Genomic DNA, 25,666 nt, shown 5'->3' on the forward strand with positions numbered 1-25,666 from the left:
TGCTCAATTTTACCCTACTTACACCAAGGAGCAAAGCTATTCAATTCAGTACTATTGCTCTTTCATTAATTCACTTAACCTCTGAATTGATCACGAGATGCCCTCACATATCTACTGTCTCAATGTGCAGGTCAAGCAGAAGAGACAGATGAAGTACCAACTATAACTTCTGCAGAAGTTAATTATTATGAGACATGTTAAAAAATTTAAAAAGCACTGGCTCAAGAGTTTACAACTCAATCCCATTTAAATCTGGGATTATCCCAAATTACATCTGCTTACTGAAAAAAAAGGTTGAAATTAAATTATCATTATTTGAAGCATATAGTTCTGACACACAACAGGAAAAGGGTATAGCTACCTAAGTTGAAGCCATAATCTATATAAAAATCTTGATTTAACAGAAGAATTCTAGGGCAGGAAGCTGGCTTGTTTGTCCTAATAATTTTCAGTGCCTTAAAACTCATAAGGTTTCATCATGTATATAGCAGTGCATGAGTCATTCAAAAAGAATTGCCTACTTTCAAAAATATACATAGATTTACTTCAGGAATTTCAGCCCAGGAGAATTATTTCAGTTACTTCACCACTTTCTGTAAGAGTGTGGGACAGCCATAACATACAAAGTGCAATCAAGAAAAAAGTCCATAATCAGCTAACTGAACAGCTAATCATCATCCTCGCCCAACAGATGCTCAGATTGCTTTCAGAATTTTTGCCCTTTTTTTTGGTACCACTATTAGGTGTATTGCTTAAGAATAACAGTTCCAAAGCTCTGATGAGCAATTAATCTCTACCATTTTTAGAGTAAAATGGCGCTAATAAATTTTATCAAAAACCTTTAAAAAAGCATTTGTGAGTCTTACTTGTAATTACTATTGCCCATATTTACCATACAATCATACTGCTCCTTAAATGTTTCTGCTTCTCACATATATAAGCAGACTAAATTGTTTCCGTATTGAGCAGGGAAGAAGCATTTAAGATTTGGATAGGAAAGATGAGCAAAATACTGGGAAAAATATATATTAAGTTTGTTTTTATTTTAAAGAATATACAGGTAATCCTCAACTTACAATCACAATTGAGCCCAACATTTCATTGCCAAGAAGGCAGTTGTTAAGTGAATTTTGCCCCATTTGCCAAAATTGTTAAGAAATCACTGCAGTTGTTAAATGAACCATGCTGTCTTTAAGCAAATCAGGGTACCCCCGCTTGACTTTGCTTGTGAGAAGCCAGCTGGGAAGGTTACAAATGGTGATCACATGATGCTGGGACAGGGCAGCTGTCATCAATACATGCTTGTTTGCCAAGCATCTGAAACCTGATCACGTGACCATGGGAATGTGCAATGGTGGTGCGAAAACCAGCCACAAGTCACTTTTTCAGTGCTCGGTGTAATTTTGGTCACTAAACAACTGACTGTAAATCAAAGACTATCTGTATCAAATAACAGCTTTAAATGAGGCTTCTTCATGCTATAGGACAGTGGTCCCTAACCTTGAGCAGCTTGGCTGTGGGTGAAAGAGAAGAAACAGGCTGTGTGAACAGAAGGCCAGCGCCCATGTGCAGCTCAATTAACACAAGCGGTAGGCCAGCGTGCATGGACCCGCAGCTTGACTGCGGCCTAATTCCTGAATAGGCCATGGCCCGGTAGTGGGCGTGGCCCTGGCGTTGGGGATCCCCACTATAGGAATTTTCACATATAATTCTCACAAGTAACACAGATATGACCTCCTTATATTAAGGAAAACTTAATATAAAGAAAAATGCAATGAAAATCTTGTGAACATAGATAAAGTGGGTCACTGCATAGAATTCACATTGTTTGATTATCAGGAAAGCTTTCTAACTTTAATATTATATACATTATTGGTGCTGAGGATGAGCGATTCTTTGGGAAGGGTGGGGGTCAAATTGCCTTAGGAAATGTATAATTCCTTCAAATTGACTATTGATTTGAGTAATCTGCTAGAGATGACATTGAAAATCTCAGAGATGAGATTTTTATGGGTAAATATTATTGCCCAGTTTTGTTTGGAATGAGTTTTATTCACTAGAAACCACTTTCAAATTAGGAGATGGGTAGACATTTTGTTGTATAAAAATGAAGGAAATGCATTTTGCCAAATGTGCAGTCACTTCTTTTCCTATTTCAGGATTAAGTATGAAATAATCATTTGAGGTTTATTGGTTAAGAGGAGTTGTTGTCTAGTGTTTCAGACAGTTTACCTACTCTCTTTGCTCCAATTTATATCCCAAATGGTACTACCAAATAATAGCAACTGTGAATCTTATGTGTAATTTCATATTCCTTGAAGGATTTACATATACTTGAACAACAACAAATCCCTCATGTAGACAAACCTAGTGGTTGATATGTTTCAGTGCTGACTTTTAAAGGAAATACAGTTAGTCCTTGCTTAACAACCACAACTGGGACTAGCAACCCGGTTAAGCAAAGTGGTAGTTAAGTGAAACCACAACTGTGTTTATGATCTTACTTCCTTTGTTTTACAAGCCCGATCAATCATAATGTGAGGATGGGTCACAAAATTCCTTTTTCATCACTGTCATAACTTAAATAGTCACTAAAAGAGGCAGTCACTGAATGAGGACTACCTATAAGCACATGCTTGAGGAACATGTTCTTTTTTGATACTGGAATTATCCTGAAATAATCAATCACATATATATCCGTTTATTTTAATGAAAGATATGCATTTGTAATTTTTAAAGCTGTAAATTCAAATTGTCTAGGCCAGGGGAGGGAAAGATCTTTAGAGGTTGAAAAAAGAATGCTTTGAGAAGTGCACTAAAGTATAAGCCACAATACCCACAAAACAATCTTTTTTCAATCTGATCCCCTCTAACTATTACAACCCTGAGAGTTTCATTTCAGGGTGTCTGGAGGACACCAGATTGAAGAAGATTTTATTAGCAAAGACAATATTCCATTTACATCATTTAACTTCAGGGAATAATGTTCTAAAAACTCAGGGTAAAACTGCAAAGTATTGGAAAGATAGTTCATCTGGAGATAATTTCAAGGTTTCTTGTCACATGAAGTAGATTTTAAATATTCACCTCCACAGTGTAATTTAACAGTGCATGACATATATCAGAATGACCCATTCTTCCTCAATTTCCTCAGCAACAAAATCTTCTTTAATATTACTTGAAACATTCTTCTTTAATATCCTATACATCTTGCACAAAATACTAATTTAAAAATGTTAAGAGGGAAATAGGCATATATAATTTCATGCTAAAGCTAATATATCATGAATTGGATCAAGACAGAAGTTCTAATAAGGCTCATTTTTAAATGAAAATAGCTACCATGTTTCCCCAAAAATAAGATCCACCCAGCAAATAAGTGTTAGCATGATTTTTAGCATGCACCTAATATAAGCCCTACCCCCAAAAGAAGCCCTAGTTAAGAGCCCGCCCATTCCATCCCATCGTCTGGTTGATTTTTGGCACAATGGGGCATGCCTCAGAGGATGAGTGGGAGATGCTTGGTCTCCTTATCCAGTCCCCCTCTGTTGTTTTGGAGCTAGGAGGTAATGACAATGAAAGGCCCTCACCGCCACTGCGCACCGGCCACTTCTGCCGCTGGAGGGGCTTTCTTTGGTCTCTGCCATCCACGCTCCACTCTGCAGATCACCTGCCTGGCAACAGCCACTGCATCCTCATCCTCCTGCCGCTTGGCTCCTGCGGCGCTGGGTTGCACTGCTTGCTCCCCATTTGCTGCCTGTATTGTATGGTTTCAATGGCAGCAGCTCTGGAGGCCAGTGGTAGGCTCTCTGCGTCGTCCCTGGGCTGGCCCCCTTTGCGGTTCTGCCCACATAGCCCCGGGAGAGATACCAGGGTTGGCAGTGGGGGTGCTCCGAAGACCACACTGCCGTGATTCCAGCCATCAACTCTCCCATGGCTGTGTGGGCAGAGCCGCGAAGGCAGCCCAGGGACGATGCAGAGAGCCTACCATTGGCTTCCAGAACTGCCACCACTGAAACCGTACAATACAGGTAGTGAACGGGGAGTAGGCAGAGCAACCCAGTACTGCAGGAGCCAAGTGGTAGGTGGAGGAGGAGGCCGCCGCCAGGCAGGTGATCTGCGGCATGGGGCAGCACCAACAGGGACCAAAGAAAGCCCTTTCAGTGCGGACATGGCTGATGTGCAGTGGTGGCAGAGGCCTTTGACCATCACCGCACCTGGCTCAGAAATGGGGGAGGGGGACTGTGGCAGTCTGGCTTGAGAGAGGAGTGAAAAGGAAGAGGTGGGCCGGCAGCCGGGTCATAGAACGAGTTGGGGGAGGTCGCCAAGCAGGGAGTGGCCTGGCTGCTGGAGCCCTGAGGTAAGCGGGTGTGGGGCACATGGAGCAACTCCATCCTCCCACCTGCCTCGCCTCACCTCATGGGGGTGGCACCAGTGTGACGTGTGTTCTCCTGCCCCATTGCAACTGTTAGCAGCCAGACAAGTGGGCCAGGGGCCATGTAGGCTCCTGTTGGTTGGGGCTGCTGCTGCCGGTGATGCCGCCATGAGGTGAGACAGGTGGCGGGGCATGGGTGGCCTGGCTGCGGGGGCCCTGAGGTAAGTGGGTGTGGGGTACGTGGGGCAGCTCCACCCCAATCTGCTTCACCTCACCTCATGGCAGTGGCACTGATGCAATGTGCTCTCTCCTTCCCCACTGCAGCTGCGAGCAACCAGATGGTGGGATAGAGTCGGCAAGTGGCCGCAAAATAAGATATCCCCCCCCCCAAAATAAGCCCTAATGGGTCTTTTGGTCCCATTAGGGCTCATTTTTGGAGAAACATGGTATCTGAAATGAAACCATGTGATATCAAACAAACAGAGGTACAGTAGCATTCTAAAATAATGGAATTAATTTTTACCATTTTTTTTATTGATTCAGTCAATTTCTTTAGCTGTCCTTTTCAGACAAGGGACTCTGAGCAGCGAACAGTCATAAAATAGTTAAAAGCCACTTACAATATAGTAACTGTTTAGTAAAAAAAGAAAACTTTATTTTTAATTTAAATTTAATCTTGGTGGTCCTTACTCTGTGGAATACCACTCCCACTGAGGTATGGTCAGCTCCTACCCTGTTGCTTTCCCCCCCGAAAGACCTTAAAAATATGGTTTTGTCAGCGGGCCTAGGGACCCCGAATGGAGATGCAACCGATGAAATAGTTGATTTGATTGTGTTGTTGCTGCCATAGAGGATGGGATGAGGTGGAACATTTATGGGTTTTTATGTTATGGAGTTTTAGACGTTGTACGCCGCCTGAAGTCATCTAAACATGATGTGGGCAGCCATATAAATTTGTTAAATGTATAAATAATATATAAATTTTAATTAGCCACATAACTCATAGTTCAAGGCAGCTTTTTACATCAGATTATGCAAGGAACAAAGGAAAGCTCAGCCAACCTGGAGAATATACTTCTTATCAAAAGGGACACTTTGTAATTAAGCTCCAAGCTGACAAATAAATAAACAATACAATCCTGCAAAAATACTTGCAGACCCTCAAATTCCCTGCAAGAAGAGATGGCATGCTGCAGATACCATCAGCTAAGGATCTACATCTACATGGGTCCCAGGAGATATGAGTTCTCTGCCATGGTACAATGACCCTAATGGAGTACTCTTCCCCCTGAAATTAGATCGTCTCCATCCCTTTTGATATTCCAGAAGTCTCTCAAGATCTCATCAGGCCTCATCATAACCTCATCAGGTTATGTCATCAGGCCTGAGGCTCCCTGGCTACTGGAGATATGCCTAGATGGCTCTAGGCTACTCTTATTCTCTCTTTGTCTAGGGTTTATATATTTTGTTTTTGTATTATTTCTCTTTTAATACCAATTCTTATACTGTATTACATGCTGATTGTTTTATATATATGGATTGTTGTAATATGCCGCCCAGAGTAATTTTTTAATGAGATGGGCAGCCATACAAATCTGACAAACAAACAAACGAACCACAAATAGTTGCTCTAGAACACGGGTGTCAAACTCTCCACATCATGTGATGTGTCGCAACGTATGGCAACTTTTTTCAAATTGCCAGAGCTGGGGTGGGTGCGGCCTCCGCATGATGCAACCGGCCCATGGGCCGGCAGTTTGACACCCCTGCTCTAGAAATATGAGAAATAACTAAATCAAATATTTTTCAAAGACTAAGAATTCTTCTTGTTCAATGGGAATCTTGGAGTGGACTGAAAAGATCAATTTTAAATGTGATTTAGTTATAAATACCATTTTCTAAGAGAACATTGTGCACAAAATAGCTTGTCTTATAATGGGAAGCAAGCAGTTGACCCAATTCAGAAATGATTAACTGCTGATGAATTGGAGGTATCCTATTAACTGAAACATAGGCATAGGCATATAAGCATAAGCAGGAGACTGTGAGTATTAGTCCCGCCTTAGCCATGAAAGCTTTGGGCTCTCTCAAAAAATAAGCAAAAAGAAAATTCTATCGGAGCTCCTCTTATGCATTGCAACTTATAACCAAACTATTTTTTTTCCATTCTCTTCCACTATGGCTCTTGAAATTTTAAAACAAATTCTCTAAGATTATATTTCTGTATCTTCTGGAAAGAGTTTTCTGTAATAAAGTCACCTGCCAGAGAACAATATTCAACACTGAAAAACAAAATCTGCTTAATTTTTGACCGACTTATTGTGATACCATCAACATAAATACTTTTTGAATTCACTTGACGTTTAAAAGAAATGATCCTGGGATTGATGGAAAATAAAGATTTATACTATTGTGTTGAAATACTGAAAGCCTCTTCAGAAATAAGTGAAGATCCAGAAAAGCACAGTATTTCTGACTCCCTCGTGAACAGAAGTCTCCATGTGACGCAAAGCTGCTTTCTGAGTTCTGAGTGTCCACAGCTTTTAAAATTCTAGTAATAAAGTCTAGAAAAGTCTTGTTGTATGAATTTGATGGTTTATTGTGGCTGACTCATCTTTATAGTGGTAGACTTAGGCTGTATCTAGCTACGTTTCTATATTTTCTTTGAACACATCAGAAAAACTGAAAGTTTCTTAAATTCTAAAAGAAATTGCATCCTCAGGTTTTGAACCTAGGCACTTTGTGGATTCTTTGAAACAATGGGCATGCATTCCTACAAGTGGAATTATGCATGATCCAGTAATCTATCATTAATGGCTTGAACTGGGAAGAAAAGCAACAGAAGTCAAATTTAGGGTAACTTAGAATTCTATTCCCTTTCCTAATTTCATATTGTGTTCAAAAGGTGTATTCTTAGAGAATTCACCATATACACTGGCTAGAAAGGGATTTTTTTAATGGAATCTGTGCTTTGCCACTAGAGTCAATGGACTTCACTTTGCTATTTGGGTTGTTTCCTGGGAATGGCTTACTGCTATTTCTTGTTTTAGGAAAGTTAATTATGCATGCATTGAAATGAAAAGCCATTATTCTATGTCAAAGCATCTGCTCTATATACAAAATATCACAGATGTAATTTGTGGTATCTAGGTGAAAAAAGATTTCTGGTTAAATTCTGGACAGCCATTTGCAATTAGTACAATCCACTGATTCACTGATTATGTATCATCAAGTTCCTATCAAATGACCAGGTTCAAATAATTATTATTTATTTATTAAATGCAGAGGGTCACATAGCTCCATAAAGCATGCAACAATAGGATCACATGAGAACTCTGGATTTATTGGTTCTATGATATATTTGTTTGCTTTCTTGGTTATCCATGGTGGAGGCAGTTATCGGAAGCCTTCTCCAATACCAAAGTTCAAAAGTGTTACTATTCTTTCCATGTAACTTCTTCGAAGACTAATGTTCACTTCCACAGAATATAACAGGGCGGCGTCTCCGCAGATCAGCTGTGCGGCGGAGGCGCCGGCAACGAAACCAACAGCAGCAGCAGCGACAGCTCTCCAGCCCCCAAGCTGACCGTCTGTCCCAGGAGCCGAAAAGCGACGGTGGCAGTGGCGACGGGGCATCACCGGCCCGCCCCAAGCCACCACAACCATTGCTGCCATCCAAGAGGGGCCAACATCTCTGCCCTGCCCCGACCCCCCTGTTCGACTCCCAGGCTGCGGTGGCGTCTCCAATCGATCAACGGAGGTGCCGCGGACCAGCTGGGTGGCGGAGGCAGCGACATCGTCGGCAACGGCGACGGCAAGAACCCCGCGGGGCCCTAGTCTGTCGTATCCCCACGGGCCTGAACACCGAGGCAACCGCAGCAACCACCCTGAGCAGGACCGGAGTCGTTACTCTGCCTCGACCTCCTGGCCTGCTCCTGAACAACGGTGGCGTCTCCATGGGATCAAGGAGACGCCGCAGACCGGCTATGCGGACCCGTATCGACCACCACCGAGGGGCCTTGACAACGGCGCTAAGCTTCTCCAGGCCCTGGTCGACCAACCTCACCAAAAACCCTCGACGGCAGCACTACTAGACGCGGCGTGGCGTCTCCGGCCCGCACCCTGGGTGCCGACGGTGTCTCCGTGCCGATCAACAACCTAATGTCGCCACGATGCAGCTAACCAGTGGAGATGACGGCGACTAGACCACCGAGGCCATCAGCATCTTGCCTCCACCAGCTCCGAACCCCCTGCCCTCCCTCGCCCCACAGGACATGATGGGCCTGGGTGTAAGCCACGGTGGCAGAGTGGCCTGTCCTACATCTGCAGCCCCATAGAGGTGAGAGCTCTATGGGGTATGCTTCACCCAGAGTGGGTCCTGGACCACCCCCAGAAGCAGAATCACAACCCATCGTGAGAGGATGGGGAGTGGCCTGCTTCTGGGGTTCACCCAGCCAAGTGGCAGTGGTTGGATGACGGTCCAGATACCCACCTACCCGACTAGACCCTCCTTCCAATGCTCCACCCAGGGGACCGCCTTCCCAATGCTCCCCAATGCTCCCTATGCTTCTCCAATATTCTAGCATAGATCTACTCGCCCTCAGGAGTTCCCCCCTCTCCTGGGTTCGTCCTGCCTTCAATACATCAAACCTCGATGACGGGCCCGACCATTGGGCCTCTGAGAGATGGCCAGGCAGGGTCAGGGGCCTTCATCACAAGACCAACAAGAGGCCCCTGGTTAAGTTTCTTGTCAAGTTTTTTGTCGGGTTAGGGAGGGGGGCGGGAAAAGAATATGGCTGCTCGGGAAAGGCAGGCCTTCCGGCTACCATAACGCAGGCCAGGCCTACGACCAGTCGCGATGGTGAGAAACGAGGACCAGTCGCCGACAATACCCAGTGGCGTACTGACGAACATCCTATTCCCAGGATGGTGGGGAACGGCAGAAGGTGCACAAACAGAGGGCCGTATCGTCACCGGGAGTGTCATCTCCGCTCTGTACAAGCGGTGAGACGCTCCGACCCTCTGTACTTCCCCGGAGGACCCGGGAGCGAAGGTGTGCAGCCTCCTATGCTAAGGCTGGTCTACCTGAATGCCAGGTCCGTAGCTAACAAGGCTCACCTTGTTCGTGACCTAGTGGAGAGCGAGCACGCGGACCTGGCTTGCATCACGGAAACCTGGCTGGGCCCAGAGGGTGGTGTCCCTCTGGTTGACCTCTGCCCGCCAGGTTTCCAGGTGCTGCACCAGCCTCGGACCCATGGGAGGGGCGGGGGAGTGGCAGTTATCATCAGGGAATCCCTTAGCCCGCGAGAGACCACCGTCCCTCAGATGGTCGGGTGTGAGTCTCTCCTACTGAGATACGGCCCGGGGGCGCAGTTGGGCCTGCTGCTGGCATACCTACCACCTAATCGTGCAGCGGCAGCCCTGCCCGAGCTACTCGATGTCCTCTCAGGGTTGGTGGTTGAATTCCCAAAACTCATGGTCTTGGGCGACTTTAATCTACCGTCCCTGGGAGGATCGTCCGAACTGGCTCGGGAGTTCATGGCTTCCATGGCAGCCATGGACCTGTCGCAAATAATTTCTGGACCGACTCATGAGAGAGGCCACACCCCAGACTTGGTGTTCTTGTCTGGACGGTGGCGCGATGATATCGGTGGGGGTGCCACAACTGTTACGCCCCTGTCATGGACCGATCATCACCTCCTGCGGCTAGACTTCCCCTTTGCCACCCCCCGCCGTGGGTGCGCGGTGCCAACCAGATGGTACCGCCCTAGGCGCCTAATGGACCCTGATAGGTTCCAGGCAGCGCTTGGGGACGCACATGCACTCCCTGCTCACAACTCGGCGGATGCCTTAGTGGAAGCCTGGGAAAAGGCAGCCACGGAGGCTCTGGACCGAGTTGTACCCTTGCAGCCTCTGACCCGGCGCAGATCCCAGCGAGCCCCATGGTTCACCACGGAGCTCCGGGAGATGAAGCGTCGGAGACGGGGCCTAGAGAGCCGTTGGAGATCCAGTCGATCCGAATCCGACCGATTGCGATTAAGAACCCTCACCAGGTCTTATCTCGCTGCGATAAGGGTGGCAAAATCCAACTACTTTTCCACCCTCATCGCGTCCGCAGATAATCGCCCGGCTGCCGTGTTCAGGGTGACTCGCTCCCTACTGAACCAAGAGGTGAGGGAGGAACCCTTGCAGGGTCGAGCCGAGGAATTCGGTCAATATCTGCTGGATAAAATTGCTCGGATTCGAACCGGCCTGGACTCCAACTGGGCTGAGTTGGAAGAACAAGACATGGACAGTCTTGCCGACGTCATCTGGGAGGAATTTGATCCTGTGACTCCTAAGGAAGTGGACGGGATTATGAGGAGGTTGAGCTCCTCCACATGCTTACTGGACCCGTGCCCTTCCTGGCTGGCTTATGCAGCTCGAGAGGGGACACGAGGCTGGTTCCTGGCGGTCATCTCTGCTTCTCTGAGTGAGGGTCACTTCCCCACCGCCTTGAAGGAGGCGGTGGTGAGACCTCTCCTCAAGAAGCCCACCTTGGACCCATCCTCATTGAATAACTTTCGTCCAGTCTCCAATCTTCGCTTCCTTGCGAAGGTTGTTGAGAGCGTGGTGGCGCACCAACTTCCTCAGATCCTGGATGAAGCGGTTTATCTAGACCCGTACCAATCGGGCTTCAGGCCGGGCTACAGCATGGAGACGGCATTGGTCGCTCTGATGAATGATCTCTGGAGAGCCCGGGACAGGGGCCATTCCTCTGTCCTAGTCTTATTAGATCTCTCGGCGGCTTTCGATACCATCGACCATGGTATCTTGCTGCGACGCCTCAGGGGGCTGGGAGTGGGAGGCACGGTTCTGCGTTGGTTCTCCTCCTTTCTCCAGGGTCGCTCGCAGTCGGTGCTGGCAGGGGGACAGAGGTCGACCCCGAGGCCTCTCGTTTGCGGAGTCCCTCAGGGGTCGGTCCTCTCGCCTCTCCTGTTCAACATCTACATGAAACCGCTGGGTGAGATCATTCGCAGCTTTGGAGTAGGGTACCATCAGTATGCTGATGACACCCAGCTTTTCATCTCAACTCCAAACAACATCAGTGATGCCCTCGACGTGATGTCCCGCTGCCTGAAAGCGGTCCGGGAATGGATGGGGAGGAACAGGCTTCAACTGAACCCGGACAAGACTGAATGGCTGTACGTACCGGCAAGCCAGGATACTCAGAACATCCCATCCCTTAACATCGGGGACAAATTACTACCACCTGTTGATAGGGCCCGCAACCTGGGTGTCCTCCTAGACTCGCAGCTCTCCCTGGAAGATCACATAGGAGCTGTGACCAAGGGGGCCTTCTCCCGGGTTCGACTAGTTCGCCAACTACGGCCTTATCTGGACCTGGATGCCTTACGTACAGTCACCCATGCCCTTGTGACCTCTCGCCTAGACTACTGTAACGCTCTCTACATGGGGCTGCCCTTGAAATCCACTCGGAAGCTTCAACTGGTGCAAAGTGCAGCGGCACGGACACTCTTGGGAGCCTCCCGATACTCCCATATCACACCTCTCCTCCGTGCGCTGCACTGGCTTCCAGTTGCCTTCCGTGTGAAGTTCAAGGTGCTAACAATGACATACAAAGCCCTACATGGCATGGGTCCGGACTACCTACGGGAGCACCTTCTGCCAATGTCAACACCCCACCGCCCTGTGCACTCCCACAGAGAGGGCCTCCTCAGGGTACCACCGCTCAAGGAATGTCGACTGGTGGCGCCCAGGGGGAGGGCATTCTCAGTGGGTGCGCCAGCCCTCTGGAACTGCTTACCAACTGAAATCCGGATGGCCCCCGACCTCCGCACCTTCCGACGCGACTTAAAGACTTACCTATTCCAACAGTCCGGCCTGGCCTGATAGCTCTGACAGCTTTAATTGGGGTCCCAGTTTGTTTTGCTTTGATTATTGTTTTTCAATACTGTTTCACTTTGTTGCCTGTCCTACTCTGTACACCGCCCCGAGTCCCTCGGGAGAAGGGCGGTTTATAAAAACAAACAAATAAATAAATAAATAAATAAACAGAACTCTATTGCCTACTGTTAAGGAATTTGTTGTGCAGAGGTCTCCTTGTACTACCAAAGAGTTGCACAGACAAGGAAGGGTACTGAGAGCAGTAAGAGTTACACACAGGAGTACACTGAGTTGTAAAAGCAAAAAGTATTTTACTTTGAGGTGGTGTAAAAACAAAAAATGCACAGTCAAAAATAAACAGTCCAAGTCATACACAATAGCAACAGTCCAAAGAGTAATCCAAACTACAAAGTCTTTTTACCGGTCCAGAGGTCAATACACAGTTCAGGTTACAACAGTAGTAAACCAACAGCACAGCAAAAACAGTAATAGTAGAGATCAGTGAATTCAGAGAGAGAAAGAAGCTACTTCCTAGCTCCCTCTTATGGCCATGAGAACACTTACACACCCATTGGCCAATTAACAACTTAAAGACATAGCATTATGGTTAATATATTTTCAACCCAACATTGTAGGCTAACACCATATGCCTAACATTCTCCCCTTTGGGTAGAATAATATATAACCCTTACAATCTTATGCACATTCTTTCACAATTAGTATTGTGTTTCACAGCACTTTGTACCTTCGTAAAATGGTCTGCAATATTTACATCAGATGAACAATACTCTAGCTGTATTAATTTATCCTTGATACATTGTCTGACATTTAAATAACGAAGATCAGTATGTTTAGATCTTGTTCTTACTGCAGCATTGTTAGCCATCTTTATTGCAGCTTGATTGTCCTCATATACAATGAATGGATCATTTACATTTAAACCCATATCTAACAATAATTGTTTGTACACTAGCAGTTCTGTACATAACACTGATAGACATGAAAATTCAGCCTCCATTGTAGATAGGCTTATGTGTTTTTGTCTAATAGACTTCCATCCAATTAAAGAATCTCCCAACATTATAGCCAACCCTGAGGTAGATTTACGAGTGCTTGTATCAGAGGCAAAACTCGCATCTGCATACGCAGTAAGGATTAACTCACGATTTGGCTCTAGATATAACGAGTAGTGAATAGTCTGCTTCAGATACCTTAATACTTGTTTAGCTGATTGCCAGTGTCTAACAGTTGGATTATTGTTGTACCTAGCTAATTGGTTTATACAGTAAGAAATATCAGGTCTAGTCCAATTACTCAGATACATAAGACTTCCTATCAAAGATTGGTACATAGTCTTATCAAATACAGGACTCTCAACATTAGTGTCCTTAAAATCCATAGCCATCGGAGTTTTTGCTGGTTTACACATTTCCATATTGTATCTCTTTAATAACTGAGATATTTTACTGGCTTGCGACACCTTAAAACCCCTATTCGTTTTCACAATATCTAACCCCAAATAGTGGCTTATTTCTCCAAGATTCCTAATTGTGAATTTATTTTGCAATCTTGAAATGATAGTTTGTGCTTCTAACTCAGTTTTTGTTATTATTGCAATATCATCTGTGAATAATAAAAGAAAAGATAATGCTCCGTTGTGTTCTCTTCTAAACAAACAAGGATCAGCATTACTGGCAACAAAACCTATTGCACTTAACTCATTAACTATACATTTATTCCACTCATAGCCTGATTGTTTCAATCCATAGAGGCTTTTCTTTAATTCCCAACAATCATGGTCTCTATCATTGGTCAATCCTGGTGGTATTCTTAAATAAATAGTATGTTGCAATGGAGCATGTAAATATGCAGTTTCAACATCTACATGGTTAACCATATATTGGTTTTTAGCCGCCCATACTAAAGCTGCTCTTAAAGTAGTTGCCCTCAGACTGGGTGCAAACACCTCGTCATAATCCTCAGTAGTTTGGGCAAAACCTTGTGCAACCAAACGTGCCTTATGGGTTATAGTTCCATCTACTCCTTTCTTTATCTTATATATCCATTTACAACCTATAGCTTGCTCACCAGGTGGCAGTTTTGCTTTCTCATAGACCTTAAGATCCTGCAAAGACTTCAACTCCCTGTTCATTGCAGCTTTCCATGATGCCTGTTCCTTTTCAGGATACATCCTGATCTCATCATAGTTAGATGGTACTGAACTAACTTGACATACTATACTAGCTTCATAGCGATCAGGTGGATGTCTGATGCGCATTGAACGCCAAGGAATTACAGGGCTTTGAATTTCTGACTCCTTTCCTTCCTCTGATTCATCTTTTATCTCCCCTATCTCCTCTTCATCTTTTATATTTACAGGAGATGTATTATCATTACTAGTTACGTTATCAGAAGAGTGCTCAAACACTAGAGGATCAGTATTAACAGTTTCTTGCTCTAACCTATCCCAACCAACGTGCTCAAGGAATTTTGCACTAGAACTATTATATACATTAGTTGTGCCTCGTTCCCAGAAACGATAGGATCTGTGGTTAGCTTCGTAACCTACAAAGTATAATTGCCTAGCCCTATGTTGGCCTTTACTCCTGAGTTGTGCAGGAATGTGGACCCAAGCTGGGGTGCCAAATGTGTGCAGGTAATCAAGGTTTGGTTTTTTACCATGCCATATTGTATATGGTATTTTACCAGTAGAAGTATTAACAACTATATTCAGAACATGGTTTGCACATTTTGCTGCCTCCCCCCACAGTCTATCTGTTAAGCCAGAATCTTTTAACATGGTTCTCATCATGGCTTGTAACGTTTGCCCACGTCTCTCAACAAATGCATTATGTTGAGGCCTAAAAGGGGCTGAACGTTTATGCTCAATGCCAGCAGATACTAACATATCAACAAAGCGCTTATTTGTAAATTCAGTACCATTATCAGTAATTATGCACTGAACCTTTCTCTTTGTTTTTCTCTCCACAAACTTCAGCCAGTTTGCAAATTGTTGGAAAGTGTCTGCCTTTGACTTAAGCAGATAACAAAATCCATATCGAGAGTAGTGGTCCAATATACTTAAAACATAACATGACCCTCCTAAACTTGGTTTCATGGGTCCAATTAAATCAGCAAACACAACTTCCAAAGGAACAGTTGTTTTGAAACTGTTTAACCTGTTTGCAGGAGTTGCCTTACTCTTTTCCTGATTACAGGCATTGCAATTCAAATACTTACTACATGGCTTTAGTTTAATTCCTTCTACTAACTCAACTGTTTTACGTAGTGAGTTAAAGTTCACATGCCCTAGCTGCCTATGCAATAAATGTATACATTCATCATGTGGCTTCTTGTTCTCACATATTGAGTTAGCTTTTACTGTACTAACCTGGTTACTTGTGAGAACGAATAAACCATTTTTCAAATTAGCAGTTACACAGGTTCCATTCCTCTCAATAGTGCATTGCTCCTCTCTGAATGTTACCACAAACCCAACTTTAACCAATTCCCTTACAGATAATAGGTTGAATCTTAGCTTAGGTATATATAACATAGGTAACTGTTCATCAATGCATGGACAATAGGAATTACCTTCACCAGAGGCCTTCATCCTCCAACCGTTTGCCAGTGAAACATATTGGTTGCTGTTTTTCATATTAATAAACCTCTTTTTCACTTTGGTAATGCATTGTGAAGCCCCACTATCAACAACCCACAATTCATTGTTTCTGGATGTTGGTTCACCAGAAACAGCCAAACCAATGCTCTTCTTAGCCTTCCCACTGCTATTTACATTCTGTTTTTTACCCTTTCTACAGAATTTGGCTATATGCCCTCTAGCCCCACAAGAAAAACATTTCTTGACGTTGTAAGCAGTGGTAAATGGCTGCTCCTCTCGTGGTTGTGTCTCTCTCAGCTGGTCTCTGTCACGCCTTCTTCTGGACTCTTCCAGCAGTCTCCCAGTAATGTTAGTCAATGTCAGTTCCTCTCTGGTCAGGACTTCCAAAGAAGAAACATACCCATCATAACTCTCATCCAAAGATGACAGAATAATGTAGACCTGATGCAACTCTGAAAAAATCAGCTCCTTTTCATGAAGCTCTTGGAAAGTTGCTTTCATGTAGTTTAAATGGGTCAGCATATCTCCATTCTTCTGCAGACGAGCCCTAAACAGCTTACGTGTAAGGTGTATATGTGCACCCACACTGTCTCGAACATAAAGCCTTCGCAAAACGCCCCAACACCTAGCAGCAGACTCCTCACCACGAATATGGACAAGCTGCTGGTCATTCAGTGTTAGTCCAATAATGCAAAGAGCTTTCTCATTGCTTCGTTTAAAGTCGTCTATTTTCTTTGCATCCTCTTCGTCATCTGGATGCCAAGCAGTAGTATCTGGTGGGTTATTTACAACAGTCCATAGTCCTTCCTTGCGCAAAAGCAAGCAACATTTTGTGGACCAGGAAACATAGTTTGTCCCATCCAACCGGGTTATCCAGGAGATGCCTGACAACAGTTCCTGTGCCATTTTACACCAAATAGCTAACACAAACTCAGCTAGAATACTGTGTGTACTAACTCTCAGTACAGGCCTGGGCCCATAACCAGTGCTAAAGAATTTGTTGTGCAGAGGTCTCCTTGTGCTACCAAAGAGTTGCACAGACAAGGAAGGGTACTGAGAGCAGTAAGAGTTACACACAGGAGTACACTGAGTTGTAAAAGCAAAAAGTATTTTACTTTGAGGTGGTGTAAAAACAAAAAATGCACAGTCAAAAATAAACAGTCCAAGTCATACACAATAGCAACAGTCCAAAGAGTAATCCAAACTACAAAGTCTTCTTACCGGTCCAGAGGTCAATACACAGTTCAGGTTACAACAGTAGTAAACCAACAGCAGAGCAAAAACAGTAATAGTAGAGATCAGTGAATTCAGAGAGAGAAAGAAGCTACTTCTTAGCTCCCTCTTATGGCCATGAGAACACTTACACACCCATTGGCCAATTAACAACTTAAAGACATAGCATTATGGTTAATATATTTTCAACCCAACATTGTAGGCTAACACCATATGCCTAAAGTTCAAAAGTGTTACTATTCTTTCTATGTAACTTCTTCGAAGACTAATGTTCACTTCCACAGAATATAACAGAACTCTATTGCCTACAATGATTCCAGTCTTTCTACCTTTGTACAAGGTAGAAGAAATCAAGAAAACAATGCCATATAGGCCTGAAACTTTTATTGGAACAGCTATAGTTGCAGAACGTTGCAAGACTGAATGTGCTTTCCCCTTCCCTCATTTATCTTTATGTAAATTAACGAGGGCCCTGTCTGAGATGTTTTCTTAAGTTTGTTTCTTGGAAGGACTCAAGTCTGACTGTTCTGATTATCACCTTGGTAACAGCTGTTCCCTACCTTCAAGGCCATTCCCTAGGTTCTCTATAAACTATAGACCGGGGTAGGCAACCTTGGCTCTTTTTTCGTCTGGCTCAGGAATTCTGGGAGTTGAAGTCCACAAGTCATAAAAGAGCCAAGGTTGCCTACCCCTGCTATAGACTATCAACTTGTAACTGTAAACATTCCAGAGCATCTGAATAGTTTCTCCAAGGCTTTCATTACTAACTTAATATATTTATTAAATTTATATGCCAATCATCTCACTATTCTAAGTGACTCACTCAGCCACTCACTCACTATTTTATAACTTTGTACAGCCAACACTGAACTAGATTTTCTGACTCACACAAAGATTATAAGCACTTCACAAAACCATGATTGCCAGTAAATCCTAGATTCCACATTATAAAGCATAAACTATTCTTTTACATATCACAGACCATGCTTTCCATTTTTGGGAATGTTGAAATTTGCAGGACGTAGGGAAATAATGGATAACTTGTGACATACAGGGAAAGCCTATGCACACATATACTATTGTCTTGGGAAAGAGTTTCACTTCTTTGTTATGTTTCTGTCCATCCTAGCCTAGGACTTGAATTTCACTCTGCGTGAGTTTCTACCCTCACAATGCTACAATTAATCTCCACAATGGAAGAATGGATGGAAAAAGTGTTGCAGCTGGAAGAGATGGCAAAGAGAAGAGTGTATCTAATTTTGTTTCTATTGGAAACGGCTTCTGGACTTTATGCTTGAAACAGGAAAAAAATAAAACTTTGATTTGGGGTTTTGATGATTAGATTAGTTTGTTGCTATAGAGATGGTAAATATATACTCAATGTATAAGCAAAAAAGTCAAGGTTGTAACTGTATTTTGTATTTTACTGCATCAAAAAGAGTTGGAAGTCGATCCTTCCCCCCTTCCTCTTTATCTTGCATTTCCTTCCCATTATTTTTCCCTTCCCTATTCCCTTATATTTGAAGTTTTTATTTGTATTTTATATTATTATTAGCTTCAATTAAAAAACAGTACTGTAATGGGAAATCATACTAAGAATTGTTTTACAATTATGCTTGAAAAGGCTACAAAATAATGGAGTTTGGATACTTAATGTATCTCTGGGAAATCAAATGGTCTTTTTTACTGCAAATTATAATTTACACAAAATAATGCATAGGTTAATGTTTCATGCTAACCCAAACCAAAGGATGCCATATGACAACTTCATGTGATGTGACTAACTAGTTCTTACACATTTAGTAAAGAGCACGACAGCTCCCTTTGAACCTGGAGGAAGCTGAATATCTAGATCCGTACCAATCGGGTTTCAGACCCGGGCACAGCACGGAGACGGCATTGGTCGCACTGGTGAATGATCTCTGGCGGGCCCGAGATAGAGGTTATTCCTCTGTCCTGGTCCTATTAGATCTATCAGCGGCTTTTGATACCATCGACCATGGTATCTTACTGCGTCGTCTTGAGGGGCTGGGAGTGGGAGGCACCGTTCTGCGGTGGTTCTCCTCCTACCTCTCGGACCGTTCGCAGACGGTGTTGGCAGGAGGGCAGAGGTCAAGCCCTAGGCCTCTTAATTGTGGAGTGCCTCAGGGTTCGGTGCTCTCGCCCCTCCTGTTCAACATCTATATGAAGCCGCTGGGAGAGATCATCCGTAGCTTCGGGGTGAAATATCATCAATATGCTGATGATACCCAGCTATTCATCTCCACCCCGAACCAACCCAGTGATGCCCTCGATGTGATGTCCCGTTGCCTGGAAGCGGTACAGATCTGGATGGGAGAAAACAGGCTCCGACTCAACCCGGCCAAGACTGAGTGGCTGTACATACCGTCATCTCGTTTAGTCCAAGAGGTTCCATCTCTGAGTATAGGAGGAGAGATGTTACCTCCCATTGATAGAGCACGCAATCTGGGCGTCCTCCTAGATTCACGACTCAGTTTTGAAGATCATATTGGAGCCGTGGCTAGGGGGGCATTTGCACAGATTCGTCTTATATACCAATTGCGCCCCTTTTTGGACCAAGATGCCCTACGTACAGTCACCCACGCACTCGTTACCTCCCGTATTGATTACTGTAATGCTCTCTACATGGGGCTGCCCTTGAAGACCACCCGGAGGCTTCAGCTGGTGCAGAATGCAGCTGCACGGGTTGTGATGGGAGCTCCCCGATACTCCCATATTACACCCCTCCTGCGTGAGCTGCATTGGCTACCAGTTGCCCTCCGGGTGAGATTTAAGGTGCTGGTACTTACCTTTAAAGCCCTACATGGCTTAGGTCCGGGATACTTGCAGGACCATCTGCTGCCGGGAACAAATTCCCATCGTCCAGTACGCTCACACAGAGAAGGCCTCCTCAGGGTACCGTCAGCTAGGCAATGTCGGCTGGCGACCCCCAGGGGGAGGGCCTTCTCTGTGGGAGTGCCAGCCCTATGGAATCAGCTGCCCCCTGAGCTTCGGATGGCCCAAAACCTCCAATCCTTTCGCCGCGGCCTCAAAACACTCCTGTTCCACCAGGCTGACCTAGACTGACAGGCATTTTAATTAATTTATATTTAGTATTTTTAATTTATTTTTTAAATTCTCTAATTTTAATTTATTGCACTGATGTTCTCAATTTTATTTTTATCTTGATTTCTGTACTTATTATATGTTTTGTTGTTAGCCGCCCTGAGTCCTTCGGGAGATAGGGCGGGATATAAATCCCATCAATAAATAAATAAATAAATAAATATTGTCATAGAGTAACTTACTCGCTGTACTAGACAAAACCGCCTCTATACACAATATATCAGGCATTCCAGAACCAAAAATATAAGGTAGTTTCTACAGGTAATTAAATAGAAAGAAAAGTTGTAATTAAAATAAAACATGCTGTTGCTGATAAGATCTACGTCTGTTAGAAGCTCTTTCGAGGAAAATCCCAGGAAGAATCTTTGTGCATTCTCTTTTCTACATTCCGTATCTTTATTTTTGTCTATTTATTTCTATCATTACCTGCTTGTGCATGTCTCTAATTCGCATAGTTATCCAGTGCCAAAGAAAACATATGTATAAGGCACAATGCAGAAAAGAGAAGATTAAGATATTCTAATGTTCCAAGGACTTTTCAGAATAATTAATACAGCAAAATGAATGAAATCCAATGTACTTACATCAGTGTCAGGTCCCTTGTCAGCTCCAGGACAAGAAAAAGTAACGAATTCATGGCACCTCTTGTGAACCACAAAACAGCAAACTAAAAAGAGAAGAAATATAAATTTCTTTAACCATGTCAACAAATCTATAGTTACAGTAGTTTATATGCATGGAAGTTAGAGTGACACAGTAATATGCCCTGTGAAATTCTTTGACAAGCATTCAAATCATGCGCCAATCTTCACCATCTCCTTTTCTACCCATGTAACAGTTTACAAGACACTATTTCCTTATCCCATATGCCAATAGATGCCATATGGGGATAATATACCAAATGCTCATGGATTCTGTAGCTCTTACTTAGCTTCTTCAGATGGTTCAACAGAAAGGAGTATGAAACTAATCAGCAATCTTACATGATTATGGTATAATTAAGTGGAGCCCACATGTGTTCTCATGCTCTTGGAACAGACTTGGTAGACTGCAATTCTCCTCATGTGTAGCTTCCACAGCATCCCCCAAAACTCCTCTGATGTGAGTGGAAATGTTGAGGAGGTAGTAGTAGTAGTAGTAGTTGTTGTAGTCCATCTAGGCCACACTGGAATTCACCTTCTATTTTTTGCCTTTGGGAATTTTAACTAGGCTACTGGCTGCTCATCATTAAAGAACTAGTCTAATAGCATACAGGTAATCCTCAACTTATGACCGCAACTGAGTCTAAAATTTCTGTTCAGTGAATTTTGCCCCATTTTATGACCTTTCTTGCCACAGTTGTTAAGCAAATTGCTGCAACTGATAAGTTAATAACATGGTTGTTAAGTGAATCTGGCTTCCCCATTGACTTTGCTTGTCAGAAAGTTGCAAGAGCTGATCACTTTTTTTTTTATTTAAAAAGTTTTACAATACATTTTGACTTTAATCCCCCCCTCCCCCACCCCTCTCCCTCTCCCCCACTCCCTCCTCCCCCCCCCGACTTCCCAGAGCTAAATACAGGGCATAAAATCAAAAAACAAACATAAACACCCCTATGTTATCAACAATAAACTATAAATTCTATCTCTCTCTAGCTCATATAAAATGAGTACAAACAATATTAATATTACAAATAAAGTAGAAAAGAAAAAGAGGAAAACAGAAAAAGATCTTTACTCAAAATAAATTTTCTTAATCCCAGTCCTTATTCATATTAATTTCAAAAAAAAAAAGAAAAGAAAAAAAAACTTCAGCAAGAGCTGATCACTTGACCCCAGGACATTGCAACCGTCATAAATATGAGTCAGTTGCCAAGTGTTTGAATTTTGATCACATGACCATAGGGATGTTGTAATGGTCATAAGTGTGAAAAAACAATAATGAATCACTTTTTTCAATGCCGTTGTAACTTTGAACAGTCACAAAACAAATTGTTGTAAGTTGAGGACTTACAACAACAAGCAACAAAGATGATTAGAGGTCTGGAGGCTAAAACATATAAGGAACGGTTGCTGGAATTGGGTATGTCTAGTTTAATGAAGAGAAGGGTGAGGGGTGACATGATAGCAGTGTTTCAATATCTCAGGGGCTGCCACAAAGAAGAGGGAGTCAGGCTATTCTCCAAAGCACCTGAAAGCAGGACAAGAAGCAACGGATGGAAACTAGTCAAGGAGAGAAGCAACCTAGAACTAAGGAGAAACTTCCTGACAGTTAGAACAATTAACCAGTGGAACAACCTGCCTCCATAAGCTGTGAATGCTCCAACACTGGAAGTTTTTAAGAAGAGACTGGACAGCCATTTGTCTGAAATGGTACAGGGTTTCCTGCCTGAGCAGGGGGTTGGACTAGATGACCTCCAAGGTCCCTTCCAACTTTACTATTATGATTATGATATGTGAATCATTTCTACATTCAAAGTCACTACATAATTAAAAATTACTATTGGAATTACTATAGCAAAGAAGTATGTATTATAAGGAATACTATTCTAAGAGTAGCTGGATGCTAGATCAACAACAAAATCTCTTGGGTGACTATTTTACACATCCTTCTCCTAGTTGCCATTTGTATGTTTTTCACTTAGAAGCAATCTTGCATAATATGAATATATTCAATTTTATTTCAGTTTCTTTAAGCATGGGATGAGGAGTTTTGTTTTGCTTGAAAAAGTGAGATAATGTTCACCACAGGACAATTCTTTTTTATTGTAAGTGGAAAGCCAAGCTGACAGAACAGATCAACACCTCATGATGAACATACTATATGAATTGTTTTCTTTACTAATTTTGCTCATCCTTTGGTAAAATATTTCCACTTTATTTATCCCATGCGAATGTTTGGAAGCTTGCTTATGTGCTTGAGTTTTATTACTCTCCACAATAAAGCCATTCCAGAAATAAACAACTGGGAATGAAAACAATAGCACTGTTCTCTCTAGTTCGCATTCTAGCCTTAAACTCCGAGATTCCAAATTAAAGGACTCGTTTGTTTCTACTCATTGCATTCCTACTCACTGTGGAATGAAGTATTACTCAGTGAGGAGGGGAAATGATTTCTCATCCTCTCCAAGTCTAATGATTTTCTTGATTATGACACCCTACTCTATATTTCCACTCTTGATGCCCCAAGTGATGCTGTGTCTGCCCTTTTGTGGCACCTGGAGGCTGTGCGGGCCTTGATGGGGGAACAACAGGCTTCAACTGAACCCTGGTGAGATCAAATGGCTTTTGATATGTGGGGATCCGGGATCTGGGACTTTGTCATCTTTGACTCTGGATGGGTGGCACTGCCCCAGAAAGACCCAGTCTACAACATGGGGAGTTCTATTGCACTCACAACTCCTGAGGTAAAAGCAGCTAGGAGAACCTTTGCACAACTTTGTGTTGTGCGTCAGTTGTGGCCTTTCCTGGACAAGGATTCCCTGCACTCAGTCCCTAGTCATCTCACGGATGGACTACTGTAGTATGGTCTACATGGGGCTACCCTTGAAGAGCATTTAGAAGTTATAGCTGGTGCAGAGTGAGGCAGGATGGATAGTTTTGGGTCCCCCAAGAATGACCCCTGTAACACCACTGCTATGTGAGCTGCACTGGTTGCCAGTCTGCTTCTGGGTGCAATTCAAGGTATTATCACCTTTAAAGCCCTTCATGGCATGGATCCAGGTTACTTGAGGGACCGTCTCACCCTCACTGGGGTTGGAGTGTAGCATTTGTGCTGGCACAGGAGGCATGTTGTGGGTCCCAAGTATTCTGGCTGGCGGGATCCAGGAGGAGGGCCTTCTCTGCTGTTGCTCCTACCCTCTGGAACATCTTGCCTCCCAATCTGAGGATGGCCCCAACCCTATCTTTTTGTAAGGTCCTAAAGACGTGGCTTTGCCAGTTGGCTTGATGCCCCAGTGAGGGAACAGTACAATGGAGGTGGCTGATTGAGTAATAACAGACCCCCACCTCACCCCCCACTCCACCCCCGCCCTCCCTATGTGGAAGAGGACAGATAGGGCATTTTTTGCTAACTTCTGAATTAATTTAAATTTACCTGAATCCTATACCATGCTTATCAAAAGTGGCATGTAATATTATAGAGAGAGGCTGTACCAGCTAAGGAAAGAACAGAATCTTCCATCCAATTAATGCACTAAAAAGTCATCACTTGTGACAATTACTTGCACATTCATAGTGAAGTCTGCAATTATGGAACTGAGATGGCTTCCACATACCTAAGCCTCGACCCTGGTAACACAGGGTCCTTATTCATCCAGAAAACAATGTACATGCAAGGTATACATGAAAGCTTCTCTAATTTAGATGTGTGATGTGTTACCTTTTCTATTGAGCCAAGAGCCTTAGGCAATGGGATATTATGTTTACCTTTAATGCATGTGTGTTTTTAAGCAGTTCAGTAATATACATATTTTATTATTATTAGATTTTTTTATCCCACCTATTTTACTTTATAAATAACTCAAGGTCATAAACTTACATAAAACTCCTTCCTCTTTTCCCCACAACAACAACCCGGTGAGGTGGGTTGGGCTGAGAGAATGTGTCTGACTCAAGGTCACCCAGCTGCCTTTCATACCTGAGCCGGGACTAGAACTCAAAATCTAGTTTCTAGCCTAGTGCCTTAACCACTAAACCAACTGGCTCTCTTATCTGCATCCACCCCCATCCCCCCATCTCCACACAAGCCCTTCAACACAGATTTTTCAATCAATATTTGAACCTGATTATCAATATGCTTCAAAACTACTATGTAACCATCCTCTTTCCCCCATTAGTGGCTATAATTTTGTTCAGTTAAGAGGAAACGTAAGAATAGTTAATTAAATTTCTTCATTCTGGTAGAGTCCAAGTCTACTAAGCTACATCTGTCATAATACCCAACCATCTTCATTACTGGCTATTGGAAATGACAAGTGTTTACAACCTAATACATCTGAAGAATATCAAGTAGTGGAAAGCTGGGGCCAATCACTAAAGATCTATGCACAAATTAGCCGCAAAATAGTAATGAACTTGTTAACATTTTCAGAGCAGCTTCTTTGGATTAATTGAGCATGCACACATAATAGCCAAGTTTTGCTTGAATATGGAATTGCATTTAGTTATATATTTTATCCTCAATACAAGCTTATGAGGCAAATTGTCCCGGTAGAAAATCATTTGTGCAAGTCTATATTACTGCTTGAAAGCAAGTTTGGTCTAGTAGTTAAGGCATCAGGTTAGAAACCAGGAGACTGTGAGTTCTAATCCTGCTTTGGGCAAAAAGCCAGCTGGGTGACTTTGGGCCAGTCGCTTTCTCTCAACCCTAAGAAGGAGGCAAGGGGAAATTACTTTTGAAAACCTTGCCAGGAAAACTGCAGGGACTTATCCAATCTTTTGAGA

At 43.4% G+C, this 25,666-nt stretch overlaps 1 protein-coding gene across 1 annotated transcript in view; it reads right to left on the bottom strand.

Annotated features, from left to right (window-relative positions):
• Positions 1-25,666, bottom strand: part of PRKCA (protein kinase C alpha) — a 255,726-nt gene that overhangs the window by 119,180 nt on the left and 110,880 nt on the right. The window contains exon 3 of the mRNA XM_081319564.1: positions 20,828-20,910. Within this exon, the coding sequence (XP_081175690.1) occupies positions 20,828-20,910 (83 nt within the window). The remainder of the gene's footprint in view (positions 1-20,827; positions 20,911-25,666) is intronic.

Source organism: Vipera berus (assembly GCF_964194415.1).
Source record: "Vipera berus genome assembly, chromosome: 2".
Classification (NCBI taxonomy): Eukaryota; Metazoa; Chordata; class Lepidosauria; order Squamata; family Viperidae; genus Vipera; species Vipera berus.